The sequence below is a fragment of the Macaca fascicularis genome, chromosome 17, assembly GCF_037993035.2.
Source record: "Macaca fascicularis isolate 582-1 chromosome 17, T2T-MFA8v1.1".
Lineage (NCBI taxonomy): Eukaryota > Metazoa > Chordata > Mammalia > Primates > Cercopithecidae > Macaca > Macaca fascicularis.
In genome coordinates, this window is record NC_088391.1 from 27,820,700 (window position 1) to 27,843,091 (window position 22,392).

The window sequence follows — 22,392 nt, forward strand, 5'->3', positions numbered from 1 at the left end:
AATAATCAGAGTAATCCGTGCTTCTATAGAGAGATGGCATCAACTCTCACATTCACATAAGGTGTAAAAAGTAAACTCCTCTTGATGTCTTTCTAGCAAGCATCAAGAGGAGTTTACTTGTTATACCTTATGTGAATGTGAGAGTTGATGCCATCAGCTCATCCTTGGTAGCTAATGAGAAGACAGGTGTTGAAGTTAGATCATCCCTACATTCATTCACAAAGTTGGAACAATGAGGGAGCACTTAGTGCCAAGTACCCTGAGAAGCACACACTGTCTCTCTACCTCTCATATAATACAACAACTCTATGAAATAGATCTTACATATCCTTGTTGTGGTTGAGTTATGCACTCGCAAACGGTATGTCCAAGTCCTAACCCCAGGTACCTGTGAAAGTGGCCTTATTTGGAAATAAGGTCTTTGCAGATGTAATGTTAAGATGAAGTCATACTGAATATGGTGGACCCTAAGTCCAATATGACTGGTGTCCTTATAAGAAAAGGAAACGACACAGAGACACAGAGAAAAGACAATGTGAAGAGACACAAGGAAAATGCCAATAATGACAGAGTCAAGAGATTGGAATCACATGTCTGTTAGGCAAGAAATACCAAGGATTGCTGGTAACCACCCGAAGCTAGAAGAGACAAGGATGGATTCTTCCCTAGAGCCTTCTAAGGAAGCACAGCCCTGCTGTATTAGTACACTGTCACACTGCTATAAAGAAAGACCTGAGACTGGGTAATTTATAAAGAAAAGAGGCTTTAATGGGCTCATGCTATACAAGAAGCATGGCCGCTTCTGCTTCTGGGGAGGCCTCGGGGAACTTTAACTCCTGGCGTAAGATGAAGCAGGACCGTTGTCTTACATGGCAGGAGCAGGAGGAAGAGAGAAGGGGGAGGTGCTACACACTTTTTTTTTTTTTTTTTTTTTTTGAGACGGAGTCACCCAGGCTAGAGTGCAGTGGCCAGATCTCGGCTCGCTGCAAGCTCTGCCTCCCGGGTTTACGCCATTCTCCTGCCTCAGCCTCCCGAGTAGCTGGGACTACAGATGCCCGCCACCTCGCCCGGCTAGTTTTTTTGTATTTTTTAGTAGAGACGGGGTTTCACCGTGTTATGGTCTCGATCTCCTGACCTCGTGATCCGCCCGTCTTGGCCTCCCAAAGTGCTGGGATTACAGGCTTGAGCCACTGCGCCCGGCCGGTGCTACACACTTTTAAACACTCACGAGAACTCACTCACTATCACGAGAACAGCACCGAGGGGATGGTGCTAAACCAATCATGTGAAATTGTTCCCATGATCCAATTACCTCCCACCAGGCCTCACCTCCAACACTGGAGATTACAATGGAACATAAGATTTGGGTGAACACAGATCCAAACCATATCCCCTGCTGACACCTTGATTACAGACTTCTGGCCTCCAGAATTGTGTGAGAGAGAATAAATTTCTGTTGTTTTAAGCTACCCTGTTTGTGATACTTTGTTAAGATAGCCCTAGGAAACTAGTACAAACTCCATTTTCCAAATGAAGTAAGGTATGCTCGGAAATGCTGCTTTACCCAATTGCAATTTCTTAGAGCTCCCTGACTGCAAACTCTTGAACCACATGCTCCTTTACTCCCTTGCTGTTTGATCTAGCCTATTAGGTGCTGGTTCCCTTTCTCTTCTGTTAACATCATATTCTAGATAAATGACAACATCTTCAAGATAAATTACATAACAACATCAGCATTCTCCCAAGTCTGATTGTACAGAACATTAGTTCTATGAGATGTTAGACTGTTAGCATGCAAAAAAAAAAAAAAAAAAGTTTTCAAGGTTAAAAAAAAGAGACAGCGAAATTCTGTGTAAATCAGGCTTTTTTGTTTGTTTTTTTTCTGTAGGACCTCATAGAAACTTCAAAATGTACTGTGAATCTCTAAAAGGGGCATATTAGAGCTTGCCGTGTTTCTCAGGCTGATTTGACCAAGAAAGTCTTTTCTTTACAGAGCATCTCGTGGATTCGTGTTTAGTGGGAGATACTGTGGGAAGTGCTAACTTGAAGGATTAATAACTCTTCTCTTTTCTTTTTTTGACATCATTTACATGCCAACCATGTTTTTTGAGTATTATCTTCACATAGATGTCTAAAGAAGAATTGAAAAATATTCTTGCTGCATCAGAAATATGTTGACAAACCACCTTTTGGGATAGGTTAAATTAACTACTGCTTTACCATACCTCCTTTATTCTTTAGATCATTATATGGATTCTCAGGGTCAAGGTCTTCTAGTCAAAGGCCATTAGGGACATGGCTGTCGTTAACAAAATTGGGTTCATGGACTTCTTGTATCCAGAGAAAATGTACACCATTGGAAACTGCGGTGTCTCAGGAAAGGTTGTTAGTCAGGAATTATACTATAAGATTTGTGCTCATGTTAGGTAATTTGAGGATAATATTCCAGGAAGTAGGGCTTTGCAGAAGCAAATGTGGTTTTTAGTTCTTCTAACAGACTCTGAAAACAGGGACCCAGATTATCGTACCCAAGCAATGAAAATATGTCCCCCCAAATTTGTGTGTTCTTTTCTAGATGTCCAATAGGCTTTCCTCCCACAGTCATGGCTGCTCCATAGTATTTATACATGTGCAGCAAGAAGTGGTTAGCACAAATTTCTCTTTAGCTAGCTAAGAAGAGATTTAAGGCTACGTGATAATCCATGACAACTCTGCCTTACAAATTTAAATTTAAACCTAGGCTTCCGGAGCAGAAGTAGTATAATTTATGACTTTTTTTCAGGCTCAGAGACAAGTTTTAGGTGATACTTTCCAGCTGTAGCTGTCATTGCTTGTATAGTGTCATTTTTAAGTGTCAACTTGACTGGATTAAGGAATACCTGAATAACTTGTAAAGCATGACTTTTGCGTATGTCTGTGAGGGTGTTTCCAGAGGAGATTATTGTGTGAATCAGTGGACTGTGTGGGGAACCTCTGCTCTCAATCGGTGGGCACTGTCTAATTGGCTTGGGGCCAGAATAGAGCAAAAAATAAGAGAAAGGGATTTGCTCTCTTGCTCCTGGAGCTGGGACATTCTTCTCCTTCTGCCCTTAGACATTAGAACTCCAGGCTCTCTGGCCTTAGGACTCCAGGACTTTCACCAGTGGGTCCCCGGGTTCTCAGGCCTTCAAACTCAGCCTGAGAATTACACCTGGTTCTGAGGCCAACTGAAGCACGCTGTTAGCATTCCAGGGTCTCTAGCTTGCAGATTGCCTGTTGTGGGACTTCTTAGCCTCCATAATTGTGTGAGCCAATTCCCCTAATAAATCTCCTCTCATCTAAATATCTATCTATCTATCTATCTATCTATCTATCTATCTATCTATTATGTATCTACCAATTATCTATCATCTGTCAATCATCTATCAATCATCTATTATCTATCGATTATCATCTATCAATTACCCATCATCTATCAAATATCTATCATGTATCTATCATCTATCAGTTATCTATAATCTATCATTTATCTATCAATCATCTATTATCTATCGATTATCTATCAATTATCTATCATCTATCTATCATCTATAATTCTATAATATCCTATTGGTTCTGTCTGTCTGAAGAACCCTGACCAAAACACATAGTATGCAACACAAGAATGCAGCCCTCTGTCTGAAGAGTTATCTCAAGTGGACTGTGCTTGAGTTTTTTGGAGATTTCTTTGCATTCTTTTTAGGGAAACAACATCCACTGGAGGGGTGGTAGTTTTAAACAACTGAAATTCTCTAACAATTTTCCTGAATACACAGGAAAGTTAGTGTGTGGCAGGTGACCGTAAGCCTTATGTCCACATAAGAAGGACTGTCCTGGTGAAGCAGAAACTGTATTAATATTGGCAATTTAAAAATCGTTAATTACAACAGGAATTCACCATTTTCTTTATTTGGTCGTGGTGGAGGCAGTGTCACTAGAGATGGGAAAATTCCTTCAGTGAAGTCAAACAAGTCCTGCTAAGCAGGCTGGAGTGTCTCTGAAGTAACTATTTTTACCCAGGATAGGCCCAATCTTTGTTCTCACTCCTCAAGGATTAGAGTTTGTTGATAGACTTGTAAGGACCTCAGCAGATGTATTTTTCCGGAGTGCAGTGGTGCAATCACGGCTCACTGTAGCCTCGACTTCCTGAGTTCAAGCAATCCTCCTGCCTCAGCTTCCCAAGTATCTGAGACTTCTTCTATTTTATAGGTGTTCTTGTAGTGTCAGGAGACCTCTTCTTCTTCTTCTTTTTTTTTTTTTTTGGTTATACTTTAAGTTATGGGATACATGTGCAGAATGTGCAGGTTTGTTACATAGGTATGCAAGGGCCATGGTGGTTTGCTACACCCAACAAACCGTCATGTACATTAGGTATTTCTTCTAATGCTATCTGTCCTCTAGCTGCCCACCTGCCAATAGGCCCTGGTGTGTGATATTCCCCTCCCTGTGTCCATGTGTTCTCATTGTTCAACTCCCACTTGTAAGTGAGAACCTATGGTGTTTCCTTTTCTGTTCCTGTGTCAGTTTGCTGAGAATGATGGTTTCCAGCTTTATCCACGTCCCTGCAAAGGACATGAACTCATCCTTTTTTATGGCTGCATAGTATTCCATGGTGTATATGTGTCACATTTTCTTTATCCAGTCTATCATTGATGGACATTTGGGTTGGTTCCAAGTCTTTGCTATTTTGAGTAGTGCTGCAATAAACATACTTGTGAATATGTCTTTATAGTGCAATGATTTATAATCCCTTGGGTATATACCCAGTGATGGGATTGCTGGGTCAAAAGGTATTTCTGGTTCTAAATACTTGAGGAATCACCACACTGCCTTCCACAATGGCTGAACTAATTTACATTCCCACCAACAGTGTAAAAGCATTCCTATTTCTCCACGTCCTCTCCAGCATCTGTTGTTTCCTGACTTTTTAATGATTGCCATTCTAACTGGCATGAGATGGTACCTCACTGTGGTTTTGATTTACATTTTTCTAATGACCAGTGATGATGGGCTTTTCTTCATATGTTTGTTGGCCACATAAATGTCTTCTTTTGAGAAGTGTCTGTTCGTATCCTTTGCCCACTTTTGATGGGGTTGTTTGCTTATTCTCGTAAATTTGTTTAAGTTCCTTGTAGATTCTGGATATTAGCCCTTTGTCAGATGGATAAATTGCAAAAATTTTCTCCCATTCTGTAGGTTGCCTGTTCACTCTGATGATAGTTTCTTTTGCTGTGCAGAAGCTCTTTAGTTTAATTAGATCTCATTTGTCAATTTTGGCTTTTGTTGCCATTGCTTTTGTGTTTCAGTCATGAAGTCGTTGTCCATGCCTATGTCCTGAATGGTATTGCCTAGGTTTTCTTCTAGAGTTTTTATTATTTTACGTTTTATGTTTAAGTCTTTAACCTATCTTGAGTTAATTTTTGCATAATGTGTAAGGAAGGAGTCCAGGTTCAGTTTTCTGTATATGGCTAGCCAGTTTCCCCAGCACCATTTATTAAATAGGGAATCCTTTCCCCATTTCTTGTTTTTGTCAGGTTGTCAAAGATCAGATGGTTGCAGATGTGTGGTGTTATTTCTGCAGCCTTGGTTCTGTTCCATTGGTCTATATATCTGTTTTGGTACCAGTACCACACTGTTTTGGTTACTGTAGCCTTGTAGTATAGTTTGAAGTAAGATAGCATGATGCCTCCAGCTTTGTTCTTTTTGCTTAGGATTGTCTTGGCTATATGGCCTCTTTTTTGGTTCCATATGAAATTTAAAGTAGTTTTTTTTCTAATTCTGTGAAGAAACTCAATGGTAGCTAGATGGGGATAGCATTGAATGTATAAATTACTTTAGGCAGTGTGGCCATTTTCGTGATATTGATTCTTCCTATCCATGAACATGGAATGTTTTTCCATTTGTTTGTGTCCTCTCTTATTTCCTTAAGCAGTGGTTTGTAGTTCTCCTTGAAGAGTTCCTTCATACCCCTTGTAAGTTGTTTTCCTAGGTATTTTATTCTCTTTGTAACAATTGTGAATGGGAGTTCACTCATGAGTTAGTTCTCTTCTTGTCTATTACTGGTGTATAGGAATGCATGTAATTTTTGCACATTGATTTTGTATCCTGAGACTTTGCTGAAGTTGTTTGCTGAAGGAGGTTTTAGGCTGAGATTATGGGGTTTTGTAAATATACAATCATGTCATCTGCAAACAGAGACAATTTGACTTCCTCTTTTCCTATTCGAATATGCTTTATTTCTTTCTCTTGCCTGATTGCCCTGGCCAGAACTTCCAATGCTATGTTGAATAGGAGTGGTGAGAGAGGGCATCCTTGTCTTCTGTGTATTTTCAAAGCGAATGCTTCCAGCTTTTGCCCATTCAGTATGATATTGGCTGTGGTTTTGTCATAAATAGCTCTTATTATTTTGAAATTATGTTTCATCAATATCTAGTTTATTGAGAGTTTTTAGCATAAAAGGGTGTTGAATTATGTCAAAGGCCTTTTCTGCATCTATTGAGATAATCATGTGATTTTTGTCATTGGTTCTGTTTCTGTGGTGGATTACATTTATTGATTTGTGTGTGTTGAACCAACCTTGCATCCCAGGGATGAAGCCAACTGGATTGTAGTGTATAAGCTTTTTGATGTGCTGCTGGATTAAGTTTGCCAGTATTTTATTGAGGATTTTTACACTGATGCTCATCAGGGAAATTGGCCTGAAATTTTCTTTTTTTTTTTTTTTTGTTATGTCTCTGTCAGGTTTTGGCATCAGGATGATGCTGGCCTCATAAAATGAGTTAGAGAGGAGTCCCTCTTTTTCTATTGTTTGGAATAGGTTCAGAAGAAATAGTACCAGCTCCTCTTTGTACCTCTGGTAGAATTCGGCTGTGAATCCATCTGCTCCTGGGCTTTTTTTTTTTTTGGTTGGTAGGTTATTAATTACTGCCTCAATTTCAGAACTTGTTATTGGAGACCTCTTCTTTTTCAATGCATTTTGAATTCAGGACTAATCCCAAATCAAATGCCAATATCAGTGTATAAGTATTCTTTTTTCTTTTGTCAGCTTGCAGGTCTGAATGAGGGCAATTTACTCTGTCATCTGAACTTATTTAAGTCTAGCTTTACCTAGACTTGCTATCACAAAGTCAGTGACAGCATATCCTACTAGTCAATTTTTACTTTTTGTTCGTTTGTTTGTTTTTTCAGTCTGAACCAACAACAAGCAAAGTTAAATTATGGATATCCAAGGGAGTCTATAGAAGGTCCATGCAAGGTATGGAGAGTTCCTCAACAGAGGTAATCAATCATCAGCTTCTTTTTCTACAGATGAAGGAGAGAGGGTCACTGGGTTTAGAGTGTTACAGTGATGAACAGTGATATTTGAAGGGAAACCAACAATTTCCTCAGAGATTAAGTGACTAGCTGAAAAATCTTGAGTTATATCTATCAATAAAACAGGGGAATTATTAGGTTTAGTGTAGACCCTAGAACTAGTTTGACTGAGTCACTCCAGCTTCCACAAGCTTTGCTGCAGCTGCTAGAACTCTTAGACAAGACAATTATGCTGTGACTACTGGAGCTAATGAAAGACTGAAATAAATAATAGATTTTTGATGAGTCCCATGTCATTGAGTCAAAGCCCCTAGTGTTTTTTCAGACTTCTCATGACAAAAAAGTAAAGTGGGGTTGCTAATTGAGAATCTTGGAAAAAGATATTTTGATACACAGTTATTACAGTAATCTTTGTGCTTAAACATAAGCATTCTTTTTTTAACTCAAAAAAGGGTACAGTCCTTAAAAGATATTTATATTAGCATATTTTACTTAAATATAATTAACTTAGAAAAAATAAAAATATTTTTATCAGCTTTTATTAGTAAGTTTGGTAAATAAAAGAGCTCTCATAATAATTTTAAATTAATTTAAATTCAAAGGATATTTGAAAATCTAATTATTCCCATTGTCTTTCCTTTCATAGAATGACAAAACAAATCTTGTGTTACCTAATAGCCATTACAGTAAAACCAAAGATAGTGTAGGCACAAAAGACATATTAATAGCTTGATTATTCTGAATTTGGGGCCTGAATTTTGGAAGGAATCAAGAATAGTTGTTCCAGGAGGCAAGATGTAAGTCATAAGTATCTAGGGTCCATAAATAATAGACGACATTGTAAAAACACATAGCAATTAACAATAGTCATTAGAAACAACATTTTATTAAAGCAAGGAGTCTTTTTAAAAATGATTTAAAAGTGTCAAAAAGCACTGAAAGTTAACAGAATGTTTTATTAACAAAAGAAATATTTACTAATATGGGCATAGCATAACTTAATTTTTGTATATTAAAAAGACTCCAATTCTAACTTTACTCTTTTTATACATCATTCGTGTAACATTCTACAGTAGAGAATTTATTAATGTGCCTTTACATGTATACATTTAGGCATACACAGATATGTAAATATACAAATAGATAATACGCTTTAAATTTTATATTTTAACTATAGTTTTAAAATTAAATCTATTAGATAAAATAATATATATGTCAAAATAAAATTTACTCTCTGAATAAATGGTTTCAACTTTCCTAATAAACAGAAAATCAGCAGGATATTTATTATCCTGTATACATATTTGTGTTTCTCTGTATTAAGCATTTATATTAATTATCATCTTTAACCAAAGTAATCAACTTTCCTTTTCTTTAGGCACAAAAGAAAAAGGAGAGAAAACATAACTTACTTAGATATTTTTTTGGTCTACTAGTATTTATTGCATACAATTTAAACAGTTTCAATATGTAAATATATGATGTCATTCAAAGGAATTTGCATATTTTGTTAATCTATTGTCATTTTAAGAAGTAAAGGTAATTGTATTTAATGACTAGTGTTTTTATGTTTCTTATTTAGAAATTGTCTAGGCATCCAAAGGATTATTATCAATTAACCATTTGTCTAAGTCCTTAAAGTTTGTTAAGGATCAGGAAATTACAATTTTAGTTAACAAATGAAATCTTATGATTTGTAGCATTGTAAGAATTTTATAAAAATTATAAAGGCATTTATTATTATCATTCACTTTAGTTTAATACAATTTTATATATATTAAACTAAAATTCTAAATTTAGACAAGTTATAGAAATAGTGGAATCTTGTTGAACTCATACCACCAATGTAGAAAATTCAGTTTAATAAAAAAAATTTAACTCAGGCCTTGTAGAAACCAAAATATTGCAGTGACACTAGTTTTTGTATTAAAGTAATTTTTTGAAGACTCTGAATCATGTCAAACATGTAATCTTTTAACTTATATATAATGCCTGTTCTTCTTTTCTCATAATTATAATAAAGGCTACTATGTAAATATACTGTTAGTGTCCACAGAAAGAAATGCAGTTTAATAACATTTTTTCCCTTTTTTTTTTCAGACATTTTGACTATTTATCTGAACTAGATATCCCTTGAATGTGCACACAAAAAGTGAATGGCTCATTTGATAAGGTAAAGATTAATTTCTGAAGAGGGGGAAAAGAGAAAGAGAGGAGGGGGAATAGAGGGAAAAAAGAAAGTAAAGGGAATCTGCTGCAGATGAATATGAAATCAACACCCAAAAAAAGGCTAATTATGTTCCCTCTGAAAAGAGAGGGAGGAAGGCTTTTATGTAAAAGAATAGATTTTTAAATAAAAAAAGAGTGACATTAAAATTGGTTTAAGCCCTTGGCGATTTTATCAATTAACCAGCACTTATTAATTCCTAAAGTATGGAAATAAAAGAAGGGGCTATCACCAACTTTGAACAAAAGAATCACTGTTAGTCAAACAGAACAATCTTCTCTTGAAGATTTCTTCACTTTTCTAAAGTGCCTCTAAAGTAAACCATCGTGTTTGTATTCAAAGTTCCTCAGCGTGGCCATTGCGATTCCAGATTGTCCTTGGTGAAACTGTGCCCGCTGTAGAGATAAACATGCACGTTTGTGTTACAGTGCGGAAATCTGAAAGAAACAGGTATCTGGAAGAAGTGCAGTTTTAGATTGAGTGGAGCCCATCAGATGTGAACTTGTCTGACCTTGATTCTCCGATCTTGAGTCTCCAGAATTTGGGCAAAAGTCAATTGTCTACAATGAGGGCTGAGAAATGAAAAAAAGATAAGACAGAGGAAGTCCTTACAAGTTTTTAAATGGTGACCTGACACAAAGTTTATCCAAAGGCCAAAGTTTGTCCAAAGCATGTGAGTCCTGAATTCTCAGTCCCTGGAGCCAGAGGACAGACTTATGGGGACTTGGCTTGTCCTTGCCTTATGGGCTTTTCCTTGTATAAACGAACAACACTCAGGACAATAGACAAATCATAGAACAGATGTTAGAGGCTAGAAAACAATATTTCCGGCTGACTAGATTTGCAACAAGTTTTACAGACTAGAAAGACTCTGAGGATCTATTCCTAGGAAAACAAAATAAACACATTGCTGACAGTTCTCAACAAAATATCAGAGCCTAGCCATGAACAGGGTCCCACATGTATGCATCATTACTGAGTCAAGGGTACTTGCTTAAGGCAGCAAGGACTTCAGAAGAATCTCATGACACTCCATTTTTGTCAGTCCTTCAGAGCCCAAGACCACCAAAAACACTCCTGTAATGGAACAAGTTGGCTTTATTACTAATAGCAACAAAGTTTTTGAAAGTCTTCTCTCATCTTCCTGAGGAATCACCTCTCCAGGTGTACAGAGACAGTGTGGGTAGGTTGTCAGGAAAGGGAGAGGAAGGAGAGCTTCCCTAAGTGAAAACCTAAGTGTTTTCCTAAACACAAGCACCACTGAGCAGTTTGTAGATGGAATTTTGCAATCAAAATTGCAGGGTATTCTGTTCAAGCCACACCTTTTTTTTCCTCCATTTTGAGATAATTAAAAATTCCCATGCAGATGTAAAAAAAAAATAGAAAAATCTCTTGTATCCTTTCCCCCAATGGTAACATCTTGCAAGACCATGGTATATCAGAACTGGGCTGTGTGTGTGTGTGTGTGTGTGTGTGTGTGTGTGTGTGTGTCAGAGTCTCACTCCATCAACCAGGCCGGAGTGCAACTGTGTGATCACAGTTCACTTAGCCTTGATCTCCTGGGCTCAAGTAATCCTCTCATCTCAGCCTCCTGAGGAGCTGGGACTGCAGGCATGCACCACCACACCTGGCTAATCTTTTTCATTTTCTTTCCTTTCCTTCCTTCCTTCCTTCCTTCCTTTCTTTCTTCTTTCTCTTTTTCTTCTGTCTTTCTTTTTCTTTTTCTTTCCTTTCTCTTTTTTTCTCTTTCTTTTTTCTTTCTTTCTCTTTCTTTCTTCTTTCTTTCTTTTTCTTTCTTTTTTCTTTCTTTTCTTTCTTTCTCTTTCTCTCTCTCTCTCTCTCTCTCATAGAGATAGGGTCTCACTATGTTGCCTAGGCTCATCTCAAACTCCTGCACAGCCCAAATATTGACGTTAATACAGTTATGATGTAGAACATTTCTGTCACCACAAGGGTGCCTCAAACTTCACTTTTTAGCTACCTCTACTTCCCTCCCACACCCACTGCCTTCTTAATCCCTGGCGATTACAAATCTGTGTTCTCCATTTCTATAATTTTGCCAATTCAAGGATGTTATATAAATGGGATCACACTGTATGATTAGTTTTTATTTTCATATAGCGTAGCCCCCCAGAGATTTGTTCAAGTTACCAAATGTATTAATGGTTCACTCCTTTCGCTGCCGAGTAGAACTCCATAGTATGCGTGTACCACTGTTTAACTATTGAAGGCTATCTGAGTTATTTCCAGTTTGAGGCTATCACAAATAAAACTGCAGTAATCACTGACTTATAGGTTTTTATGTTACCATAAGTTTTCATTTCCCTGGGACAAATGCCCAGGAGTATAATTACCAGAATGCATGGTAATTGCATATTTAGTTTTTTAGGAAACAGCCAAATTGTTTTCCAGAAGGACCATATCATTTTACACTCTCACCAGCAATGTCTGAGTGATCCAGTTTCTCTGTATTTGGTGTAGTCACTATTTTTTATTTAGCCATTCTAATAAGTATGTAGTAATATCTCATTGTGGTTTTAATTTGCATTTCCCTAATGGCCAATAAGGTTGAACAATTTTTTGTGTGCTTATATGCTACCTGTATATCTCCTGAAATGTTTGTTTCTACCTTTGCCCATTTTCTAATTGGTTTTTTTATTTGTTTGCTTGTTTTACTGTTGATTTTCAAGAGTTCTTTATATATTCTAAATAATCCTGTTTTGATAAGTGATTTGCAAATATTCTGTCCCAGTCTGTAGCTTATATTTTCATCCTCTTAGCAGAGTATTTTGTGGAGCAAAAATTTATCATCTTGATGAGCTGCAATTTATCAGCTTTTTCTTTTATGGATCATGTTTTTGGTGTCAAGTCAAAGAACTCTTTGCCAGTCCTAGATCCCAAAATTATTTTTCCTAAAAATTTTATAATTTTACATTCTAGGGAAAACTTGGTTCTAAGATGGCTGAATAGGAACAGCTCCAGTCTGCAGCTCCCAGTGTGAGCAATGAAGAAGATGGGCGATTTCTGCATTTCCAACTGAGGTACCAGGTTCATCTCACTGGGGCTTGTCAGACAGTGGGTGCAGCCCACAGAGCAGGGCGGGGCATCGCCTCACCTGGGAAGCACAAGGGGTCGGGGAATTCCCTTTCCTAGCAAAGGGAGGCCGGACAGACGGTACCTGGAAAATCGGGACACTCCCACCCTAATACTGCGCTTTTCCAATGGCCTTAGCAAATGGCACACCAGGAGATGATATCCCTCTGACCCACCTGGCTCACTGCTAGCACAACAGTCTGAGATTGAACTGCGAGGTGGCAAATCAAAACCACAATGAGGTACCATCTCACACTAGTTAGAATGGCAATCTTTAAAAAGTCAGGAAACAACAGATGCTGGAGAGGATGTAGAGAAATAGGAATGCTTTTACAGTCTTGGTGTAAACTAGTTCAACCATTGTGGAAGACAGTGTGGCGATTCCTCAAGGATCTAGAACTAGAAATACCATTTGACCCAGCCATCCCATTACTGGGTATATACCCAAAGGATTATAAATCATGCTACTATAAAGACACATGCACACATATGTTTATTGCGGCACTATTCACAATAGCAAAGACTTGGAAACAACCCAAATGTCCATCAATGACAGACTAGATTAAGAAAATGTGGCACGTATACACCATGAAATACTATGCAGCCATCAAAAAGGACGAGTTCATGTCCTTTGTAGGGACATGGATGAAGCTGGAAATGATCATTCTCAGCAAACTATCACAAGAACAGAAAACCAAACACCACTTGTTCTCACTCATAGGTGGGAACTGAACAATGAGAACACTTGGACACAGGATGGGGAACATCACACATTGGGGCCTGTCATGGGGTGAGGGGAGAGGGGAGGGATAGCATTAGGAGATATACCTAATGTAAATGATGAGTTAATGGGTGCACACACAAACATGGCACATGTATACATATGTAACAAACCTGCACGTTGTGCACATGTACCCTAGAACTTAAAGTATAATAATAATTTTTAAAAATTTGCATTCTACATGAAGTCCGTGCTGCATTTTAGTTAATTTTTATATAAGGTGTGAGATTTGGTTCAAGGTTTGTTTTTTTGCCTATGGCTATCCAATTGCTCCAGCGCCTCTGAAAAGCCTGTCTTTCCTCCACAGTATTGTTTTTGCATTTTTGTAAACAATTAGTTGAGCATAGTTATGTGAGTTTTTTTCTGGGTTTGTATTCTTTTCCGTTGATCTATGTGTTTGTCCTTCAGCCAATACCATACAATCTTAATTACTTTAGCTATAAAATAAGTCTTGAAATTAGATGGATTGATTCTTCCCACTTCAATCTTCTTTTTCAAAATGTTTTAGCTATTCTAGTTCCTCTGCCTTTTCATTTAAGATTTAGAATAATCCTAGCAATATCTACAAAAAAAACTTACAAGGATTTTACTGGGAATTGCATAATTTTGTGTATAAATCTGGGGAGAATTGATATCTTTATTCCATTGCCTTCTAATCTATGACATGGCATGTTTCTTTACAACTTTAATTTCTTTCACCAGTAATTTGTAGTTTTCAGCATTCAAGTCCTGTACATGTCTTGTGAGATTTACACCTGTCTTTCATTTTAATTTTGAATGAATATTAACAGTATTGCATTGTTAACTTCAGTGTGTTCATATGTGTGTTACTAGTATATAAAATATAATCGATTTTCTATGTTTATTTTGTATTCTGCCACTTTGCAAAATTCACTTATTAGCTTTCTGAGATTTTCGTTTTCTTTGTGTGTGTGCATGTATGTGTATGTTTGTAGGTCTCTTGGGGTTTTCTATGTAATTATGTCATCTACAAATAGGAAGTATTTTATTTCTTCCTTTCTAATCTATATGATATTTATTTCCTTTTTGTGTTTTTGCCTCATTCCACTGGTTAGAACTTATAGCACTATATTGAATAAGATCAGTGAGAATGGACATCCTTGCATTGCTCCTGATCTTATGGGGGAGACACTCAGTCTTTAACTATGAAGTATAATGTTATCTATAGGTTTTTTTGTATATGCTCTTTATCAGGTTGAGGAAATTCCTCTTTACTCCTATATTTCTGAGAGTTTTGATTGTGAATGGATATTGAATTTTGTCATGCACTTTTTAAAATATTAATTGATATGATTACTTGGTCATGGTGTATAATTCTTTTCATATATTGCTAAATTGTATTTGATGGTATTTTGCTAAGGATATTTTGCACCTATATTCACAGGGGATATTCATCCATAGTCTTTTGTTTTGTTCTGTATTATCTTTGCCTCATTTTGGTATCAGGGTAATACTTAGCTTCAATAAAATAAATTGAGAAACACCTTTCTCTTCTATTTTCTGAAAGACACTGCATGGAATTGATGTTAATTCTTATTTAAATAGTTGGTAGAATTCTCCAGTGAAGCCATCTGAATCTGGAGGTTTCTTTTTTTAGAGTTTTTCAATTAAGAATTTAATTTCCTTAATAGTTATGGGGATATTCAAATTATCTACTTAATGTTCAGTGAGTTATTTTTCATTTTATGAGGAATTAGTCTAGTTCCTCTAAGTTGTGAAATTTATGTTTGTAGGGTTATTCAAAGTTTTTCTCATTATTCTTTTGATGCCTCAGGTATCTATCGATAGTGTTATCTCCTGTTTTATTCCTGACAATGGAAATTTATGTCTGTTCTATTTTTTTTTGTACCTCTTGCTAAAGATTTGTCAGGAGATGTAATATTTTATTTAATATATGCAATTTTTAGTTCATTATTGTCTTCATCTGTTCTGCTACTATAAGAAAGTTACCTGGCCAGGCATGGTGGCTCACGCCTGTAATCTCACACTTTGAAGGCCAAGGTGGTAGGATCACTTGAGCTCAGGAGTTCAAGACCAACCTGTGCAACATGGAGAGACAGCATCTCTACAAAAAAGAAAAATAGCTGGGCATGGTGGCATGCACCTGTAATCAATTGTATTGATTGTTTTCAAATAACCAGTTTTTCATTTCATTTTTTCCCTATTTTTTTCTGTTTTCTATTTCTTGATTTCTGCTCTTTACTATTTCCTTCCTTTTGCTTGCTTTTTTCTTCTTGAGGATGGAGCTTATATTCTTATTTCGTGACTTTTCCTTTTTGTAATGTATGCATTTAGTGTTATACAGTTTTGTCCTAATACTGCATTTGCTACATCTCACAAATTTATATTTTCACTTTTATTCAGTTCAATATATTTTTTGTTTCCCTTGAGACTTCCTCTTTGACCCATGGATTATTTAGAAGTGTGTTGTTTAGTTTTCAAGTGTTTTGAGGGTTTCCTGTTATCTTTCTGCTGCTGATTTCTAGTTTGATTCCCTTGTGGTTAGAAAACACATTCTATATTATTTCAATTATTTGAAATCTATCGAGGCTTGTTTTATGTCCCAGGATGTGGTTTATCTTGGTATGCGTTTTGTGAACACTTAAAAGCTTAAGTATTTTGCTCTTGTTGGGTGAAGTGTTTTATACATGTCAATTTGATCCTGTTTGTTGATGGTGTTTTTAGTTTTTCTATACCTTTGTTGAGTTTTTGTCTATTTGCTTCATCAATTGCTGAGAGAGGTCCTTGAAGTCACCAAGTATCTCTCCTTTCAGTTTTATCAGTTTTGCTTCAGTTTTGCCACTCTGTTGTTTGGTGCATACCCATTTAGAATTGGTATGTCTTCTTAGTGGTTAAACCCTGTTATTATTATATAGTGTCCCTCACTGTCTCTGGCAATGTCCTTTGCTTTGAAGTCCATTTTATTTGATACTAAAAGAGCTATCCCTTATTTCCTTTGATTTGAATAGCAAGCATTTTTCCATCCTTTTACTTTCAACCAGCCAATACTGCTATTTGAAGTGTTTGTTGTAGGCAGTACATAATTGGGTCATTTAAAAAATATATTCCATTCCTCTATCTTTTAATTGGTATATTTAGATTACTTATATTTAATGTAATTATTGATGAATCAGGATGTCTGCCATTTTATTTTTTGTTTTCTGTTTTTATTGTCTCTCTTCTTTTTCCTGCGTTGTTGTTGGTTATCTGAATGCTTTTTAGAATTCCATTTTTATTTATCTGTAATGTTTTTGAGTGTATCCCTTTGTATATCATTTTAGTGGATGCTCTAGGTATTTTCTCTCTCTATATATATATATATAAAGATATATATATGTATATATATAAAGATCTATATGTATATACATAAAGATATATATATAAAGATATATATGTGTATATATATCTTATGATAGTCTATTAGCATCATCATTCTACCAATTCAAGTGAAGTATAGAAAACTTATTTCCTCTTACATCTCTTTACCTTCCCTCATTTATAATATAATTGTCTTAATAATTCCTCTACATCCATTTAAAACCACATCAGGCAGCATTAACGTTTTTATTTCAAAACATTAAATGTAACTTAGACTCTAAAAGAGAAGGACAGCCTATTGTATTTACACATATTTTGGCTTACCATGTTCTTTCTTATTTTCTAATATTCTAAGATTCCTTATTTTATGAATTCCTTTCTGCTTAGATAACTTCCTTTAGTCATTATTTGTTGTTGTTGTTGTTGTTGTTGTTGTTGTTTTTAGATGGAGTTTCACTCTAGTTGCCCAAGCTGGAGTGCAATGGTATGATCTCAGCTCATTGCAACTTCTGCCTCCCAGATTCAAGCGATTCTCCTGCCTCAGCCTCCCAGGTAGCTGGGATTACAGGCACCTGCCACTAGGCCCAGCTAATTTTTGTATTTTTAGTAGAGACGGAGTTTCAACATGTTGGCCAGAATGGTCTTGAACTCCTGACCTCAAGTGATCCACCAGCCTCAGCCTCCCAAAGTGCTGGAATTACAGATGTGAGCTACCATGCCCAGCCTGGTCATTCTTTTAAGATAGATCTGCTGACAACAAAGTCTCAGTTTTCTGTCTGAAAAAGTCTTGATTTTCTCTTTGTACTTGAAGGATGTTTTTGCTGGACGTAGAATGCTAGGTTGGCAGGTCTTTTCTTTCAGCATTTGAGAAATGTGCCATTTCCTTCTGTCCTCCACAGTTTCTGATGAGAAATCTGTTATTCAGTAGTTTTAGGCTGCAATATCACAGGGAGGTATTCATGTCAACATGGGCACCAGGTCACAAGTTCCCTAAGTTTGAAGTGTCAACTTCGACCAAACAAATTAATGGCTATTCTATATTCAAAAATCAGGAAGTTTAAATTTATTATGAAGTGTAATGCAGCATATATTAAAGACTTAACCAGCGTTTTAAAACTCAACTTTCAAAGAAAAGATAGTATTGCTCCCTGTTTCATTAAAACCTAGAGAGATGTAATCGGTAAGCAAGAAGGAAAAAGGGAAATTCACAAAGTAACTTTTTATGTCTGTTTCTTTTTAACCCAGCATGGAAAGAAAATTTATGTCCTTGCATCCATCCATCTCCGTATCAGAAATGGAACCAAATGGCACCTTCAGCAGTAACAACAACAGCAGAAACTGCACAATTGAAAACTTCAAGAGAGAATTTTTCCCAGTTGTATATCTGATAATATTTGTCTGGGGAGTCTTGGGAAATGGCTTGTCCATATATGTTTTCCTGCAGCCTTATAAGAAGTCCACATCTGTGAATGTTTTCATGCTAAATCTGGCCATTTCAGATCTCCTGTTCATAAGCACACTTCCCTTCAGGGCTGACTATTATCTTAGAGGCTCCGACTGGATATTTGGAGACCTGGCCTGCAGGATTATGTCTTATTCCTTGTATGTCAACATGTACAGCAGTATTTATTTCCTGACCGTGCTGAGTGTTGTGCGTTTCCTGGCAACTGTTCACCCCTTTCGGCTTCTGCATGTCACCAGCATCAGGAGTGCCTGGATCCTATGTGGGATCATATGGATCTTTACCATGGCTTCCTCAGTAATGCTCCTCAACAATGGCTCTCAGCAGAAGGGCAGTGTCATATCATGCTTAGAGCTGAATCTCTACACAATTACTAAGCTGCAGACCATGAACTATATTGCCTTAGTGGTGGGCTTCCTGCTGCCGTTTTTCACACTCAGCATCTGTTATCTGCTGATCATTCGGGCTCTGTTAAAAGTGGAGGTCCCAGAATCGGGGCTGCGGGTTTCTCACAGGAAGGCACTGACCACCGTCATCATCACCTTGATCATCTTCTTCTTGTGTTTCTTGCCCTATCACACACTGAGGACCCTTCACTTGGTGAAATGGAAAGTGGATATATGCGAAGACAGGCTGCATAAAGCTGTGGTTATCACACTGGCCTTGGCGGCAGCCAATACATGCTTCAATCCTCTGCTCTATTACTTTGCTGGGGAGAATTTTAAGGACAGACTAAGGTCTGCACTCCGAAAAGGCCATCCATAGAAGGCAAAGACAAAGCGTGGTTTCCCTGTTAGTGTGTGATTGAGAAAGGAAACAAAAGTATAAGGAGTTCTTAGATGAGACTTGTTCTTGTATCATTGTGTCCATCTTCATTCACGCATAGTCTCCAAATGACTTTGTATTTACATCATTCCCAACAAATGTTGATTCTTAATATTTAGTTGACCATGACTTTTGTTAATAAGAACGACTTCAAAAATTTTATTCAGTATATTTTCAGTTGTTGAGTCTTAATGAGGGATACAGGAGGAAAAATCCCTACTAGAGTCCTGTGGGCTGAAATATCAGACTGGGAAAAAATGCAAAGCACATTGGATCCTACTTTTCTCCAGATATTGAACCAGATATCTGGCCCATCAGGCTTTCTAAATTCTTCAAAACAGCCACAACTTCCCCAGCTTCCCCAGCTCCCCTGCCCTCTTCAATTCCCTGAGATGTAGCCAACTAACGACGCTACTGGAAGCCCCAGAGCAGACAAGAAGCACATCCTAAGATTCAGGGAAAGAAGAGGAAGGCTGTCCTATAACAAAGCAACTTCAAGTCCCAAGTAAGGACAGTGAGAGAAAAGAGGGGAGAAGGATTGGAGCAAAAGAGAACTGGCGATAAGTGGGGGAAGGAATAATTTCATTTTGCACTGGGAGAGAGGTTCTAACACACTGAAGGCAACACTATTTCTACTGTTTCTCTCTTGCCAGGGTATTAGGAAGGACAGGAAAAGTAGGAGGAGGCATTGCCCTGGGAAATGAAAGAATTGTGTATAGAATGGAAGGGGGAGCATCAAGGGCATGTATCTCAAATTTTCTTTCTGTCCTTGCTGCAGTTCTCCTTCCCATTAATTCATTGGGATGGAAGCCAAAAATAAAAGAGGTGCCTCTGAGGGTTAGGATTGGGCACTCAAGGGAAGGATAGAGTAGAGGGCAAATTGCAAAAGTTGTTGCACTCCTGAAATTCTATTAACATTTTGGCAGAAGATGAGCAGGGTGATGCTGCCTTCCCTTTTGAGATAGTATAGAAAAACACTAGATAGTGTGAGAGGTTCCTTTCTGTCCACTGAAACAAGACTAAGGGTACTACCAACTACTACCACCATGACCACTGTACTGCCAACAATTGAATGCAGTCCCCCTGCAGGGCAGATTATGCCAGGCACTTTACATTCATTGATCCCATTTGACATTCACACCAAAACTCTGAGTTCCATGTTACAGCTGAAGAAATTGAAGCTCAGAGAAATTAAGAAGCTTTTTTAAGTTTACACAGCTAGTAAGAGTTTTAAAAATCTCTGTGCAGAAGTGTAGGCTGGGTGCTCTCCCCACTGCTATCCTTGTAAACTTCCAGGAAGATTGGTTGAAAGTCTGAATAAAGTCTCTCCTCTACTACCAGTTTCCTCCCCCTCCTCACTCTCACAAGAAAACCAAGCGTTTCTCTTTAGAGTTGTTGACTCATAGTACAGTAAAGGGTGGAGGGGATATGGCATTCTGAAGGTAGGGAGGGACTAAGTCAGTCTTCATACTAAGCACAAATCCCAGTACCTTTTCCTTATTTAGCTACCAGAATGATGACAGACTCAAACCCTGTCAAGACAGGACCCTGGAGGATCCACCTATGGGGAAACTGCATTATCTGAAAAAATGGCTGACAGATACGAACAGTTGAGGATCCTTCAACACAAAAACTGGGTATCTGCCTTATTACTCACCTGACAATGAAGCCCACAATGCAACGAATCCCTTCCACTCACAGCATTTGGTCAACCTGTCAGAGCCTCATTCTTAATTATGAACAACAGTCAATGAACACAATACATTAGAGGGAAAGGCCCTAACATGAAAGGCACCAACAAATAAATGTGAGAGTAGATAGAGACCTTTTGAGTATAACAGGTCCTCCGAAATAAGAGATTAAACCAAGATAGAGAAAAACACAGTAAGTAGGAAATAAGGAATCTGACACAGGTGAGAGTGAAGGGAATTCCCAGGATGTTGGTGTGTAGCAGGCTTAGAAAGCAACTCATTCATGTTGGAGCAGGACTCTTAAGGGACTCTAGGAGAGATGTCTCCCAGAAAAAAAAGAAATTAATTGATTCATGCACATTGAGAGGGATTTAGATTTCTCTTGCAGAGATTGAGATAAACTAGTGACAAATACATAGAAAAATAAGCAAGTGAAAACACAATACAGTTTTTAAATGATAGAGGAAAAGAAACTTTTGTATTAGAGAGGAAATATAACCATAGTACACTACATGGCTCAGCTGTGAATAATATTTACATAGAGGATAATGTGAATATAGTAGTTCCCCATTATCTGTGGTTTTGCTTTCTGCAGTTCAGTTACAGCCAACCAGTCTGAAAATATTAAATGGAAAATTCCCAAAATAATTCTTAAGTTTTAAAACATGTACTGTTTTGAGTAGCATGTTGAAATCTCACACTATCCCACTCCACCCATGTTCTGGGCATGGCAAAGTGGGATGGTGTGAGATTTCTCCAGTGGATCCACAATGTATATGCTACCCACCCATGAGTCACTTAGTCATTATCCAGTTGATCAGACCAACTGTTGTGGTATAGCAGTGCTTGTGTCAAAGTCACTCTTATTTTACTTAATAATGTCCCCAAAGCATAAGAGTAGTGATGCTGGCAAATAAGATACACCAAAGAGAAGCTGTAAAGTGCTTCCTCTAACAGAAAAGGTGAAAGTTCTTGACTTAATAAAAGTCATGCTTTTTTTAGCATGACTAAAAAAAAAAACACATGCTGAAGTTGCTAAGATCTACAATAAGAACAAATCCATCTGTAAAATTGTGAAAAAGGCAAAAGAAATTTGTGCTAGTTTTGCTGTTGTACCTCAAGTTGCAAAAATTATTTATTACACCCCACGGTGTGTAATAAATGCTTAGTTAAGATGAAAAAGTATTACATTTATGGGTGGAAGACATGAAGAGGAATGTGTTCCAATTGACAGCAATCGGGTTTGGTACTATTTGTGATTTCAGGAATCTATTGGGGGTCTTGGAATGCAACTCCCACAGATAAGGGGGCGCTGTTGGAGTGAAATACTGTGATATAACCTGTTTTTCAGGAAATGAAGGGACAAGATGTGCACATGTGTGGGAGAAGCATAAGAAACCTAAGTTGCCATATTCCATCACAGAAAATGCATAATAACTAAAGCTGGAAAATGATGAATAGCTGTACAACCATATTATTTAGCAATAGGAGGTAAATACAGGTAGAAGCAGAAGAAAGAATGGGCAGGGATTACCTCTATGGAGAAGTTGGGGGTGGGAGGATAGGGTGGGGACTTCTCATTTTGAAAACTGTGTGATTGCCTAACTTGTGAAATGTATTTCTGAAGTAAAATAAAAATTAA

The 22,392-nt window shown here is 37.3% G+C and overlaps 1 protein-coding gene across 5 annotated transcripts in view; it reads left to right on the plus strand.

Annotated features, from left to right (window-relative positions):
• Window positions 1-21,174, plus strand: part of CYSLTR2 (cysteinyl leukotriene receptor 2) — a 47,491-nt gene extending 26,317 nt beyond the window's left edge. The window contains exons 2-5 of one of the 5 annotated variants that reach the window (XM_065533242.2): window positions 7,207-7,296; window positions 9,433-9,505; window positions 12,500-12,600; window positions 18,018-21,174. In XM_065533242.2, the coding sequence (XP_065389314.1) occupies window positions 18,019-18,999 (981 nt within the window). In that variant the 5' untranslated portion in view covers window positions 7,207-7,296; window positions 9,433-9,505; window positions 12,500-12,600; window position 18,018 and the 3' untranslated portion in view covers window positions 19,000-21,174. The remainder of the gene's footprint in view (window positions 1-7,206; window positions 7,297-9,432; window positions 9,506-12,499; window positions 12,601-18,017) is intronic. The other 4 variants (XM_065533243.2, XM_015439280.4, XM_015439282.4 and 1 more) reach the window with 4 other exon arrangements.
• Window positions 21,175-22,392: the final 1,218 nt, after the last annotated feature.